Source organism: Antechinus flavipes, chromosome 2, assembly GCF_016432865.1.
Source record: "Antechinus flavipes isolate AdamAnt ecotype Samford, QLD, Australia chromosome 2, AdamAnt_v2, whole genome shotgun sequence".
Lineage (NCBI taxonomy): Eukaryota > Metazoa > Chordata > Mammalia > Dasyuromorphia > Dasyuridae > Antechinus > Antechinus flavipes.
The window spans coordinates 208,785,891-208,801,783 of NC_067399.1; the positions used below are offsets into that span (position 1 = coordinate 208,785,891).

Genomic DNA, 15,893 nt, shown 5'->3' on the forward strand with positions numbered 1-15,893 from the left:
TTGCACTTTATTAATTTTAAAGCAACTTAAATTTTTATGTGTTTTTAAATGACATAAGAAACCTTTTGTGGTTTTATAGTTTTATGATAATGTCATAACCAGTAGTGGCCTTTTGGGGAAATAGCCATTCAGAAAAATTATACATAAAGGAATGAATATCTGTTTCATTGTAGGAGTAATGTCCATAATGATGAAATTATGGATCTTCTAAAATATTGGAGAGATGATTCTTTTAAAAACTACAAATAATATTCCTAAGGCCTCTTAAGGCCATTAGTCCAATAGTATTTGAATAATATCAACTCCTAGGTAGTTGGCAAGGAGGTCAGAGAAGAGAGATTATGTATGCTACTTTCATTTCTAGGTCCCATCATCTAATTCTTAAAAGTTTTTTTTATAATTTGTTTATTAATTTTCAAGATTTACTTTTATTAAATTTTGATTTCCATTTTTTCTCCCTCCCTTCCTCCTTTACCCTCTCCATAGGATGACAAATAATCTAATATAGGTTATACATGTACTATTAAAGGTATTTTCACATTAGTCATGTTGTAAAAGAAAAATCAGAACAAATGGAAAAAACCACCAGAAAGAAAAAAACAACAAAGAAGGTGAAAATAGTATGTTTTCATTTATATTTAGACTCCATAGTTCTTTGCTATCCCCTAATTCTTTTTTTTTTAAATTTTTAATAGCTTTTTATTTACAAGTTATATGCATGGGTAATTTTACAGCATTGACAATTGCCAAACCTTTTGTTCCAATTTTTCCCCTCCTTCCCCCCACTTCCTCCCCTAGATGGCAGGATGACCAATACATGTTAAATATGTTAAAGTATAAATTAAATACACAATAAGTATACATGACCAAACCATTATTTTGCTGTACAAAAAGAATCGGACTCTGAAATATTGTACAATTAGCCTGTGAAGGAGATCAAAAATGCAGGTGGGCAAAAATACAGGGATTGGGAATTCAATATAATGGTTCTTAGTCATCTCCCAGAGTTCTTTCCCTGGGTGTAGCTGGTTCAGTTCATTACTGCTCCATTGGAACTGATTTGGTTCATCTCCTTGCTGAGGATGGCCAGGTCCATTAGAATTGATCATCATATAGTATTGTTGTTGAAGTATATAATGCTATCACCTAATTTTAAAGAAATATATTAGGAAAGGAAGTTAGAATATTAAAAACATGATGATAATAACCATTTAAGTCTCATCTACTCCTTTGCAGTCTTTTTTTTTGGGGGGGGGACCTCTCTCCTGTCTCCATGATGACTGAATGAAAGGGTCTCTGGCTAGAGTATATAGTATTGAATGTATGCATATTGGAGGAAACATAGTATCTTTCTGTTTCTCTTGTCTTCTCTGTCCTTATTTTTTAAAGTCTACCCAACCCTGTTAGATATATCTCAGGCGAGAGGACATTCCTTGGGACAGAGCTATACTTTCTGTGGATTGGAGGATATCAGTAAAACCTTACCATAGCTTCAGTCTGAGCTTAAACCTATCCTAAAGGAACACCAGAATTGAAAGGATATTTTAGCTACTTCCCTGCTACCATGTATGGTGTGCATTCTTCTTCCCCTTCCCTTCCTGCTTTCTATCTCTTGCCTAATTGGTACTACCATTAGTACTGGGAAGGGTGTGAAAATCTACTGAGAAGCACGGAGATCCTAGCCTAGGCCAAAGTTCTCTCTCCTGGCTACCATTCTCCACTTGCCCTAAGTTACGGGTATGAAACCTATCCTTCCTGGCTCTCAGTGCTATCCTTACATTTTTCTAGATTAATTACACATCTTTCTAGATTAATTACACATAATTCTTCACTGTGTGCTCTGTTTTTTTGTTTTTTTGACAAACTGACCTTCATACTCTTCTCCATACATATTGTTTCATTTCTTCCTACATAGCATCTATCGCACACAATCTATCTAACATTTCTGGAATGCTTTCCTTCTCACTTTCATTTCTTCAAACCCTTTGATTCCTTCAAGGCTCACTTCAAAGGCTACCTGCTTTAAAAAAAACTCTTTTTGATTCCCCCATTGTGTGTGTATTAGTAAATACTCTATTTATCTTTATATGAAGGAATATGTTCCCTCTCCATATTTGTAAATTTCCTGACAGGGAATTTAATACTTTTGTCTTCATATCTTTAGTACCTAGCATATAATATATGCTTAAAGATATATGTTTAGTGACCTTAAAAACCATTTAGCCTAACCAGTATAGCAATCTATCCTTTCCATAACAATTTTATCCTTTGCTCCTCTGCTATAATATTACTAGATGATGAAGCTTGCTGCTTTGCAAGGCTGCCTATTTGATTTTTAGCTCTATTACAAAGTTCTCCTGTTACTAATTTAAAACTTTAATTCTTAAAACTTCTGCCCATTTGGTTCTAGTTCTACTCTCTGATGCAACACTTAAACAAGATGACATTCTATTCCATAGGAAAATTCTTCAAATATTTGAAGACAGCTTTTTAGATGCTCTCTTTTACTCACTTTGTCTTCTCTAAGTTCAACATCCTGCACTTTTTATATCTTGCTTTTTGGACCCTGTACCATTCTGGTGATCCATCTTGAATATAATGAATGTTCAGGTTCACTCTTAAAAGGTAGCAGATAGAACTAAGCATGGTATTTCAGAAATAGATTACTCAAGTAGGACTACAACTTTCAGTGTTCTAAAGTTCTATTATGGAAGCCCTAAGTTGTATTGGGGAAGCTAGTTGGTACAGTGGATAAAGTGTCAGGCTTTAAGTTAGAAAGCTTCATCTTTCTGAGTTCAAATCTGGACTTAGATACTTATTAGGTATGTGACTCTAACTAAGTCATTTAAGCCTGTTTGCCTTATCTGTAAAATGACCTAGCAAATCATTCTAGTATCTTTGCCAAGAAAATCCCAAATGGGGACACTATTGAACAACACCACAAAACTAATATGGCATGTAAAATACATGATTTCATTCATTCACTTTCAATTCATTCTTATGCCATAAATCTAAAAAACAAATAAATCTAAAATCCCATAATATTGTGATAGCACCTACCTTGATTCTTAACAAATTTGGAGATAGTCTATTGCTGTTTTTGGCTGTGGACCTGTAAAAATGAAGGTGAAATGAAGGAGCTAAATTTGGCAATGAAAACTTTTACCTTGATTTTTTTGAAATCTAAGAGATAGGAACAACTTGTTTTTACCTCTTTAAATTGAAAATTTGAGGAAACCAAGATAAAAATTGGAATTTAACTCGATATAGAAAAACAAGAAGCCTTGATTGTTTCAGTTTTACTTAACTAATACCTATGTGGTACAGTAAATGAATGATCTGCATATGTAATAAGGTTGACTATAAATAGGGGAATTTTAAATTTCCCAATTTAATGTTACAAATAGTAATAAATCATTAAACAGTTTGATTTGCAAAATAGCATAGTGGAAACAGAATTTATCCAGATCTAGTTTACTGAACTTGTCCACGATTTCTATTTTCAACAACTTTTCTGACTTCTCAAACAGTAGACCTTACTTTTCTGGCTTTGAAAGTACCAGCTTGTCTTTTGTTGATTTAGCTGGACTTATCCCCTCACCTGTTTATATCTGTGATATGTGTCAGACTTGTCCACGTAGCTGGTACCAGAATCAGGCCATTCCCGGTCAGCTCTGCCTCACTGCCACATGTTCCTCTGTGATAACAAAATTGTGAACTTTATAGATGCCAGGATTTTCTGAGTCATGTTTAGGCATTAAGGATGCCCCCAAAACAACCAAAATAGAGTTGAAAAAAGACACCTAAACTCTCTGTTAAACTTAGGTGTTTTCTTTAAAAGTTTAAAAAAAGAGAGAGAGAAGGTATTCAGGAACTTTAAAAGTTTTAAGTGCCTTGAATAGTGACAGATTTTTCTGAGTCATCAGCTTAAAAGTGCCAATGAAGGAATTACTTACTTGGAAATATTCATTTTTAGTGACACATAAGTCTGTTTTGGCTTTTGTTTAAGAGATGCTTAAATAAGCAAACAAAAACCTTTCCCTAACTCTATGGATAACAAGGGAACTATTTTATTATGTGACTGTGAAATGCTGCAGTATTCTAGAGCTCAGTGTTTTTTATGCTAATATTAACTTTCTTTTTTCACACTTAATCATTGCAGTGTGGTAAAGCACTCCCTGGACTTTCAAAGCAAGAAGACTGCTGTGGGACCGTGGGCACTTCATGGGGTTTTCACAAATGCCAGAAATGTCCCAAGAAGCCAGGTACTTTTTTTTTTTTATAGTTCATTTATTTATTTATTTATTTATTTTTGCAAATCTCTCAACATACTTGTTTAACTTGAGCACAGTAGGCAGTTAATTAATATTCACTGTATAATTTAATAAAACTGAAAGTTTCCCATAAAATTATATCACTTGATTCTAAAAGGAGATAATGGAGATTCTCTTTCCTAGATGCCTTTTAAGATCTGGAATGTTTCATTTAACCTTTTATTGAACTGGCATTGGATAGTTTTAGCTTTTTGTGAGTTTTTTTTTTAAACCAGGCTTATAATTTTGAATTTTTCTGTTCCTTTAAGGTTACATTAAAAAAAAAAAAAGTTTATGAGGAGGTTCTGAATTAAAGTATTGTAATACATATGAAGACACATTAAATGACCTTTTAAAATTTTAAATGAATATTCAAAGTTTTCTAACTTTTAAATAGTCATTTGGGTTGTTGTTCTTTAAATTATAGGAAGCTTTAGGAACCCATTTACATTCATGTCCACAATTGTTATCTCTCCTTTTCTGATTCTTTTGATTTTTCAGAGGAATTCTACTGATGGAAAACATAATAAAGTTGAAAAATACTAAAAAGTGTTGCAAAATAAGTATTTATTTATAATTAATAAGGTGTCAAAGTCTTTCTTTGGGGCAGGTGATGAAATGGTGAGAGCTGAGCCTAAAGTCAAGAAGACTTATCTTCTTCCTGAGTTCAAATCTGGCCTCAGTCACTTACTAATTGTGTAATCCTAGGCAAGTCACTTAACCTTGTTTGTTTTCTCATCTGTAAAATGAGCTGGAGAAGGAAAGGGCAAATTTCTCCAGTATTTTTGCCAAAAAAAGAAACAAACCCCAAATGGCATCAAGGAGAGTTGGAAAAATCTGAAATGACTGAACAACTTTTAACTCTTCCTTTCAAAACTATAGTCTTTAAGGACTTGAAAATAATTAGTGACACTGATTCAGTGACTGAATAGCCCAACTAGCCTTTTCAATACTTTAAAATGTATGTTATCAGACCCCATTGATTTGAATACAACTGTGATTAATCTCTATCATTCCCTCATGTTAAAATGACAATCTCCACAACATTGCTAACTAATGCCTCATCATGAGTTGGAATATAACCCTGGCTTCTTAGAAGCAGTGTCAACAGAATGCCAGCACTGATAGGTTTTGCCAAATTAGGAACTAGGAAGGATTCACATGTAGGTCCATGGATGGATTATTTGTTTGGTATCTGAGAACAAGCCTAGCTAAATCTGAAAACTTGACTCCATGAATATAAAGTTTTGGTCATAGAAACTCTGGAGACCATTTCCTGAGTCGTGTGTATGTGTGTGTGTGTGTGTGTGTGTGTGTGTGTGTGTATGAAATATAGGAATTTGTGCAATTATAAAGAATATCCATACCAAAGAACACACATATCCTTAAAGTATTTTTAAGTCAGCATAGTATTGGAAGAAATACAGCTGAACTGTGGAGGAGGCAAGGAAGCAATAGCTAATGTCAGTAACCCTGAGAAGTATAAAAGTCTCTTCTGCACATTGCATCTACCTATAGCCAGCATACATTAAGAGTAAGGTGTAATTCGAGTTTTTTCTATTGGGAACAGATTGATCTAATGCTCATAAGAGAGACACTGTGCTATAAAAAAGGTATTGTAGACTCCAGGAGTCCTTATGTTACTTTAGTTTTGTGTCTGATGGTGTATTTTTCCTATAAGAAGTAAACATCTACTACATAAAAACATGAAAATTACCTTTTTATTAGAATTCCCTTGGGGGCTCTTGTGTGTTCAGCTTTGTAACAGAATTGCATGAGGTTTTGATCTCAGAAACTACCAAAGGGTCTTCTTAGTCATACCAAAAGTTGTAGCTTTGACACTATTTTCCAGTCTGGTCACTTTTCTTTTGGGGGCTCAGAGGGCCTTGACATCTTCTTTATTACTTCCAATTCAACTTCAATACCAATTTAACCTAAAGTTCTGTTTATCTCGTGTAGCATATTTTTTATGTCAGCAGCTTATTTAATTACAATTTGTTGATCACTGCTATCCTATCTGTGTCTATCACTTTTTCCTCTCTTTCTTTATATATGAAAAGAATGTTTTTTTTTGTATTTTTTCTATCATTATATTCCTCTAGTAGCCAGCAAGGTTACATTTTCCTTGGCTCCTTTGGAAAAAGAAAGCTATTATTTTTTTAATGCTTTCTTACACAGGATGCCTAATGTCCTTTCCTTATTCTCCATTTTAATATTCTGCAGTTCTTTTGCTTAATATTTCTTATTGAAATTCATTGCTCTTCTAGTAGAGTTGTACAGTTTCATAGGATCATAGATTTTGATCTGGAAGGGACTTTTAGAAAGTATCTTGTCCAACCTCCTCATTGTGTATATGAGGAAGAAGCCAGAGAGGTGAACTGATTTACCTAAGGTGATAGAATGTCAGTTCTGGGACTTAAATCTAGGCTCTGTTCTTTCAAATGACATTGTTGGTGCTTGATAATTACCATCTTCCCCTTCCCTTCCCTATTTCTTCTTCTTCCCCCTCCATTTTGCTGCAACTCTGCAACTTTTTAGTTGAATCTTTAGGATTTTCTAAATATATAATGATATTGTCTTCAAAAAGAGACTTTTCCCCCCTGAGGCAATTGGGGTTAAGTACCTTGCCCAGGGTCACACAGTTAGGAAGTGTTGCGTCTGAGTTCAAATTTGAACTCAGATCTTCCTGACTTCAGTGCTGGAAAAAGAGGCTTAAAACAAACAAACAAAAAACAACTTCATTTTCTGTTCTGGTTCCTTCAGTTTATTTTTCTTCTCATTGCTATTGCTAACATTTCTAAAACAATATTGAATAATATTGGTGACATATAATATAGTTTCCCTGTTTATCTCTTTTAATTAAATTTATTTTAGCTCTAACTTTGTCTGTGATTATGATTGGTACTGTTGCTTATCTTTTTGCATCAGATAAAGCATCAAAAATTCTATTCTAGCCCTGTATGTATCTCTCATTTTAATTATGTTTCTTATAAACAACATATTGTCCAATTCTGATTTTTAATTCATTTAGTTTAAATTCATCTATTTATATTTTATGGGTGAATTCATTTCATTTACATTCAAATGGATGACTAGTTGTATACCTCCTGCCATGCTACTTTTCCTCATTATTTTACATTCTTCCTCTATTTAATACACACACACACATACACACACACACACACACACACACACACACACACACACACACACACACCCTTCCTCATGCATCTAATTTACTTTTAACTACCTACCGTCCTATTCCTTAATCTGTCCATCCCTTTTAGTGTCCCTCCCTTATCCTTTCCTCTCACTCTCTTAATTTTTAATCTATATACTCTTCTAAAAGTCCCTTCTTTATCCTGTCCCAACATGCTTTTATTTCTTTAAAAATTTAGAAGACTTTTATACCCTTCTAGATGTATATATTGTTCCCTCTTTAACCCAATTCCGATTAGAATTAAGGTTCAGTACTACCAATCCTCTATCCCCATCTATTTCCTTTGTAATAGTTTTTCCTTTCAGGCCTCATTTATATGAAATAATTGCTTCTTTTAATCTCTCCCTACTCAGTTTTATATTTTAGAATCATCCCATCATACTCAGCGTAAGGACTTCTTTTGAACTACTAAAGTAATGATGACAATCTTAAGAATACTGATAACATTTTCGCATTTAAGAAATTAACAGTTTGATCTTATTGAGTACCTTATAATTGGTATATAATGTATATGAAGAATTTTCCTTTGAGATCTGGGTTCAAGACTTATTATTATTATTATTATTGGTATTTGGAGAAAATATGACTTGGAGAGATAAATGACTCACCTATTTTATTCAGTAGCTATAGTTCCCTGCTTTATTGCTGTATCTGTAGGACCACTGGACCTTTCTATCTAACTTGTAGCTAGAGTTTTCTATATATGTTGTCTCCTTCATTGGAAGGGGAGTTTCTTTAAAGCCAGGACGGCATTGTTTTTCTTTTTGTACCCTCTGAGCCTAGTAAGTGTTTCACACAAATAAGCATTTAATAAATTCCTCATTCAGTCAGTATTGAAATTAGTACCCTTATCTCTTGACTCCTAGTCAAGTGTTTTTCCATGCAGTCCTGATACATAATATAACTCATGGGTACTGACAGAGCTATTTCACATAACTTTTATAACATCTCTATGTTATGACTTCTAATTGGATTTGAACAGAAAAGAATACGCAAAGTTGTTAAGAAACTATTTTTTTTAATTCAGGGAGAGAAGCTTCAGATGTATACTGGAGAGTTGTTTTCAAGTATCTCAGGAAGAAGATGGATTAGGCGAGTTTGGCTCCAGAAGATATAAACAGGGGTAATGGGTGGAAGTTTCCAAATAGGCAAATTTTAGCTTGATGTCAGGAAAAATCAAAACAAAATGCTTGTTTACAATTGGAGTCAAAGAGGCTGCCTTATTATCTCTAACTAAAAGTTTTTCAAGCAAAGACTACATAATCACTCTTCAGGGATGCCAAAAAAGGGATTCTTTTTTCAGGTATGATTTGCAGTAAATGATTGTTAAAGTCCTTTCCAATTCTATCATGCCCGTTTTTTACTAAATGATTAAAATATTGGTTCATTTCACATTTAAAAAATAAATTCAATTGACCTATCCTGAGAACTGACAGTGTGGATTAGGATTGCAGTGACCTTATTAACAAACTTGACATTTACTGTACTTGGTTGTATTTTGAATGATTCATTCCCAAGAAACATATTCAGGGTCACATTCTTGTGTCATTTTGAAAACTTTCCTAGGTTGGTATTACTCTCTAAATCATATGCATTTTGAAAGACAGCAGACTTACTTTGGCTTAATCCTCCATGGTTCAGTGCTTTGAGAATTTTCTCATGAGGCAATGTGGTTAGAGAAAAGAGCTTTGGCCAAGAGTCAAGAGACTCCAGTTCCGAGTCTAGCTCTTACTCTCATTGTTTACCTCTGGACAAGTTACTTCCTCACTCTGGACTAGATGATCTCTTTTAAACTATCAACCTTTTGAGTTTCTTTAGGTAGCTCTTGAAAATTTTATTTGGATACGGACCTCTTGCTATTTAAACACTTTGTTTTCTTTTGAGAAAGTTCAACTTGGTTTTAATTCTTCAAAATATTTGAAAAGTTCTGAGTGAGGGTTTTAGCCACTTGGCTAGATAGAAAATTAAGAAATCATTGAAGATACATTGAAAGTGGAGAATTTCTAAAGTCCTATCCAATTCAGGGATCAATCATTTCTTAATTTCAGAGTGCACATAGCACAGAGTCAAATATAAAAAATAGTACCTTCCCTCTGGAGCTTACATTCTAATGATAAGACTGACAAAACTCTGCTGGTGCTAATGATTCTTCATTTCTCACCAAGTCTATTTTTGTTTTCTCTTCCTCTAGTTTCATCTGCCACCTTACTGTTCTAGAAAGATGATGGAGTGTGCTGGGGGTGAGAAAGAAAAAAGTTGTTGTTTAGTTGTTTTTCAGTCATGACCAACTTTTTGTGCCCCCAGTGAGGTTTTCTTGGCAAAGATACTGTAGTAATTTGCCTTTTCCTTCTCTAATTCATTTTATAGAGGAGGAAATGACTTCCCAGGGTCACATAGCTAGCAAGTATTTGAGGCCAGATTCACTGTATCTCCTAGCTGCCCCTAAAAAGAAAGGTTCCATGGATTTATTACTTCTATCCCTACTGATAATAAATAGTTTATATATCCTCTGTGGGAGAATAGCACAAAAATCTCTTCCTCTTCTCTTATCTTTGGGTTCCACATGCATGTCCATTTCTCTTGTAATAAAGTGTTCACATACTTTTCATAAACTAAAAGGGAGAGTCTTATAATAGATGATTTCTCACATTCTTTCCAGTTTGAATCTGATGATGCTTTGAGAGTCCAGGTATACCTCTCTTTAGGAACTAAAATTTGATTAATGTTCTGGATAATGATGTTTCATTTTAATTGTGATTTACTTTTTTTGCCTGATTCATTGTTTTCCATATTTTGTCATCTTTTAAAAAAACTATTGTTTGCTTTTCTTCCCTCTAGATACTATCCTTACCTTTCTTTTTGCCTTCCCCATTCTTCTGTATTACCTTTTGGAATTAATTTTTAGTGCTGTATTTATGAGTATGCTGATTCATGAGCTTACCAATTATGGAAACTATTTTAACTTTAACACCTACTTCTTTCTCTGACTTCATGTTTGAAAACATATTCTATTTACAGGAGGATTCTATTTTTTTAGGAGCTGGATGCCTGAGATCTCAAAGTGCATGAAAATACAGATTTTTAAATGCAAATAAGTTTGAGGTTGAAGAAGGAATTATTCAATTATCAGAAAGCTCCCCCCGACCCAAAATTTTAGAGTATAAAAATAAAATCAATTCATTCAAACTTCTTAGGAATATTTCTCTTGTACAATGTGGAAAAACCCACCAATCACATACATACACAAAAGGAAAGTGTTAGGAGAAATTGTGCAAACATAGAAACATCATCTCCCAAATTTTGAATGCAATTAAATTTGAATGAATATAATAGATACTCCCCTTGAAAAATAATTTGATTTTTGCCTGTACCAAGGGCCATTTTTGGAAGCATGAGGCCTGAACCAGGGTTTTCATTGGTTTAGGGATTTCTGGGAGTGGGAATCGCCCTCCCCTGATCTAAGAGACAGCTGCTTTGCATCTTAGCTTGGCAGAGAGTTGCCTGGGTCAAGGAGAGGTTAAACACTTTGCCTGGGGCACCCATCAGCACGTGATAGGCTCAGCCCTCGAGCCCTGAGCCCAGAAATTCTCAGCCTGCTGCTCTACTGCTTTCTGTCAGTCCTGTACGGCTTACCTTTAATCTTCTGACTAGGCTAGTCGTTTAAATATCCATTCTCCAAAGTAATCTTTTTTGGAATTTGGGGCTTCTTCCTAAAGGAGCCAGCAGCGTGGAGGGGAAGCAGTGGGTTCTGAAAGCTGCCCTGGGAGTGGTCAGCTGGACCTCCATGAGGCGGATCTGAGTTTGATTTCCTCTGTGTGGGTAAAAGGAGGGCAATATCTATATGTTTGCTTAATAGAGAGCCGCAGTGAAGATCAAATAAGGTAAAGTTTGCAAATGACTTTGTAAATTCTAAAGTGCTTTATAAATGTCTTTTTATTAATAAATTGCCAATTAAATTTTAAAATAGCTATATATTACAAAGTGTTAACAAATATTCAATCTTTCCCCCCCTTCTAGCTTACCCAGTGTACAGCCAAATGATGGAGTGCCCTCAAGGTTACAAGAGAGTCAATGCCACCTTTTGCCAAGGTAAAATTTGTTGTGACTAAGAATGTGGTGAATTGAATAATAATTGGTAAATTGTGTCATATTAAAACCCAGAAATCCTAGTCACTATGGATGACTACATTTAAAATGATTTCCCTTCTTTTTTTCCTTTCTTTTCTCCTTCCCTTCTCTTTTCTTTCCCGAACTCCTTTTTTTCTCCCCCTTCCTTTTTCCCCTGCTTCATCCCTCTTCTCCTTAACTACCTCTCCTTTGGTCCGATTTTTCTCCTTTCCATTCTTCCTTTTCTCTCCCCTTCCTCCCATTCCTTAACATGGATTTTCCCTTTTCTTTCCCCTCTCATCCTGTCTTCTCCCCTTCCTCCTTCTGGCTTTCGCTCTCCTCTTTTTTCTTCTCCTCTTTTTTCTTCTCCCTTTCTTCCCTTTCCTCCTCTCCCTTTCCTTCCTTCTTTTGTCCTTTGCTTCCTGAATCCTTTCCCTTCTTTCTTCCTACTTAACCTTACCTCTTCTTTCCTCCTCTCCCTTTCCCCCCACTCCTTTTCTAATCCTAACTCTATATTATTTTCCTTTTTTTTTAACCCTAACTTCCTCTAATCCAAGCCCAAAGTCCTTTTCTCCTTCTCTTTCCTCCTTTTCAACTCCCTCTCCTTTCCATCTTCTCCTATATTCTTCCTTCCTTTCCCTTCCTCTCACTTTTCTTTTTTCTCCCTTTCCTTCCTTCTTACTTTTCCTTTTTTTCCTTCCTATTACCACCTTTCCCCTCCCTTACTCTTTTATCTCCTGTCCTTCTCCATCACAATTATATATACCTCAACTTGTTTATCCATTCCCTAATTAATGGATATTCCCCCAATTCCCAGCTCCTTGCTAGTACAAAGAGAACTGCTATAAATATTTTACAGCAAATTTTCCCCCTAATCCCCTTGAGAAACAGACCTGTTAGTGGTATTGCTGAGTCAAAGGGAATACATAGTTTTATAACAACACAATTTCACATTGCTCTCTAAAATGTTTGGATCAGCTCACAGTTCTACCAAAAGTGAATGAGTCCCATTTTTTCCACATCTCCAACATTTGTTGTTTTCCTCTTATTTAGCCAATCTTATAGATAAGGTAAGATGTTATCTCAAAGTTGTTTTAATTTGCATTTCTCTAATCAATAGGGATTTAGATCTTTTTTTATATGACAACATATTGTTTTGAGTTCTTTATTGAAAAATTTCATGTTCATATACTTTGAACATTTGGGAAGGAGGCCAATTTTTATAGATAATTTTTATTTTTGCTTTTTGGTTTTAATGATGACTTGTTTAACATCACAATATAACATCACAATAATATTTGAATATAACCCCTTCCATTTCTACCTTGTAACAAATTCCAAAAAAAAGAAAAAATACTTATCTAGCATTGTACAGTATCTCACTTCTCCAATGAAAAATTCATTTTTTTCAATTGTACTCTGGAGGCAACATTATAATTATACAATATTTATTTTTTACTCAATTTACCTTATTTTAATGGTCACATTCTTCTCCGATTCTATTTATTAGTATCTGTTGATGTTATATTCTTGTGTTTTGGAATTATTCATATTTTTATTTCACAGTGCTACCCAGTTTTGTTCTTATGTCCCATCCTATTTAGTCGATTCCCAACTGATGGGCAGCTATTTTGTTCTAGTTCTTCACACTATAATCAGTGGATATTTTGGTATATATGTGATCTATTTTCCCCCACTTTGACATCTAAGTAACTAGTGGCCCAGTGGATAGAATGGATAGAATGAGGAAGACTCACCTTCTTGAGTTCAAATCTGTCCTCAGACACATACTAGCTGTGTGACTCTGGGTAAGCCACTTAACCCAGTTTGCCTCAGTTTCCTCATCTGTAAAATGAACTGAAGAAGGAAATGGCAAACCATTCCAGTATCCCTGTGGAGAAAATCCTGCAAAAGGGAAGAGACAGACATGCCTGCTAAAACTAAAATTTAAAAAAAATATAAATATCCATCAGAGCTCTGGGTCATATGGTTTGGATATTTTAATTACTTTTTGTAGGTTATTTTCTTTAATGGTGTCTTCCAATGTATATCTTGATGTCATACAAAATAGAGCCCTAGCTTAATGATCTTCTGCTTATAAGTATCTAATGATGTCTAAAATAAGGAAGCACAGTGATTAAAAGTGACTCAGAACCAGAGAGAATGTCTTTCTCAGAGTCCACATAGAAATGGACTTCTCTATAGAGATGGTTTGCTTTTACAGACACTCTTGTTTGTGAAAGACATTACAATAGTGGTAGGTGTGGAAGTCTTTAAGTTCAGCTCTGAGAATTCAAACAAAAATTGGCTTATTGATCCACTCAGGAAAAAAAATACAATAAAAACAAGTGATTGATCTAGTACATCACTGCAGTCCTTACTCCTGGGAGTGGTTGAGGCTGGTGGTTTAGTTGAGTTCTGAGGTGCATTAAGGCCAAAGCCAGTTTCATGTTCTCTCTAATGTGGTGAGCCACCAGTAGCAGAGAGCTACCAGTAGCAGAGAGCCACCAGGCTGCCTAAACAAAAATAAAAAGCAAACATTGGGGGGAAAGAAGCAAATTAAAGCTTCTTTGCCTATCAGGGTTGTGAGTAACCACTGAGCTGTCTGCCTGAATGAGAGAGGGAGAGACCCAGTCTCAAAAAAATGAAGAAAATTAAAGGAATCCCATAGGAAGAGAAGATACAAATGATTTGCACTCTGTAGAGGTTCATTCATTTCCAGTTGTGGCTAACTCTTCCTGACTCCATTTGGAGTTTTCCATTTCCTTCTCCAGCCCTTTTTCCAGTTGAGAAAACTGAGGCAAACATGGTTAAGTGACTTGCCCAGGGTCATACAGATAACGAGTGTTTGAGACCAGATTTGAACTCAGAAGAAGGTGAGTCTTCTTATTCTAGGTTTGGCACTCTATCCACTAGCTGTCCCATCTGCAAAGGAGGAGGAGCTAAATGAGATCATAGAGCTATTTAGAAAACATGGCAGAGTACCTTTGTCCAAGTTACCCTGAATAGAATCTTAAACACTTAGAACTAGAAGGGACCTACAAGGTCTTCTTGTAATACCTTCCCACTCTCATTTCATAAATAAACTAAGACTCAAAAAAAGTTAATGATTTGCCTTTCTAGCTGCTGTCACAGGAACTATTAACCATGGTAAAGCCCCATATAAATGTCATTAATCATCATTATGCTTTTTATTATTACCCCAGGATGAGGAGACAGTGTAGATTTGCCATCATTTTCTCTTGTGGTTAAATGCTAGTGGCAGCATCACTTTAAAAAACCTCAATACTCAAAACTTGGTTTTTAGGATTTAGGCAGTTCTTGCTTATCAGAATATGTAACTGTGCAAAAGATAAGTAGATATATATTTGCATAACTGAGAAATAGGGTCATGGAAGGTTCAGGGTGACCACTCTATGATAGGAATAACCAGCTGCCACAAATAGGGCCTCAGACATCCTAAATATAGACCCTTGGTAACTCTGTGGTTGACTAGTGCATACATGTTCAGCTAATATTATTTTGCAGAACAGATGACTTCATAGTTCTTCATTCATATGATGAACTCTGAGTTGCCCGAGTCAGTCTGAAGTAGTTGCTCAGGACAGAATACAACACTTCTGTTCTTAAATGGGGATGGCTAATTCTCTCCTTGTAATTTTCCAAATCCCAAGACTAATGAATAGTATAGTACTGAACTACATAAATGAACTCTGACAATATGCTTAACAGGCAGCTGTTAAGCACCTCAGAGCAGCTATAGAGTTTATCTTGGGACCTTAGATTTATTGATTTCTTATAATTGCAGGTGATATTGAGACTTTGCATATATGATTTTATGTGTAGTAGATATAGGAAGAAAGGGCTGATCTTATTTTGTTCTTACTTTGAAAGATACATAGGAAAGTGAATCTTATCAAATATCAGATTTTGCTTATATGCACTTATAGAAACAACCAATGGTAGAGAAAATCTGAAATAATAGATAATCTAAAAATGATTTGTTTGGCTCTTAAACGTTTTCATAACTAACACCATCTGCCATCTAGTCAGAAGGTAAAGGCAATTGAGGGTACTGATAAGGTGCTGAGAATCAAAGTTGAAGCAAGCTCCATGCTGAGATTTCTGCTGATGAGCTTTTATCCTGGGGGAAGTTGATGGTTTATAGAGATGAAACCAGTCTAGAAGCTGGTGGGAAATGAAAAGTTCCCTTTATGCTTCCTCCATAATTTTAGCATGTTGTAATCTCTTCT

General features: G+C 34.9%; 1 protein-coding gene across 2 annotated transcripts in view; it reads left to right on the forward strand.

Annotated features, from left to right (window-relative positions):
- The window catches only part of LTBP1 (latent transforming growth factor beta binding protein 1), a 439,704-nt gene that overhangs the window by 245,391 nt on the left and 178,420 nt on the right, over nt 1-15,893 (forward strand). For both annotated transcript variants that reach the window (XM_051976131.1, XM_051976132.1), the window contains exons 8-9: nt 4,163-4,265; nt 11,551-11,622. In XM_051976131.1, the coding sequence (XP_051832091.1) occupies nt 4,163-4,265; nt 11,551-11,622 (175 nt within the window). The remainder of the gene's footprint in view (nt 1-4,162; nt 4,266-11,550; nt 11,623-15,893) is intronic.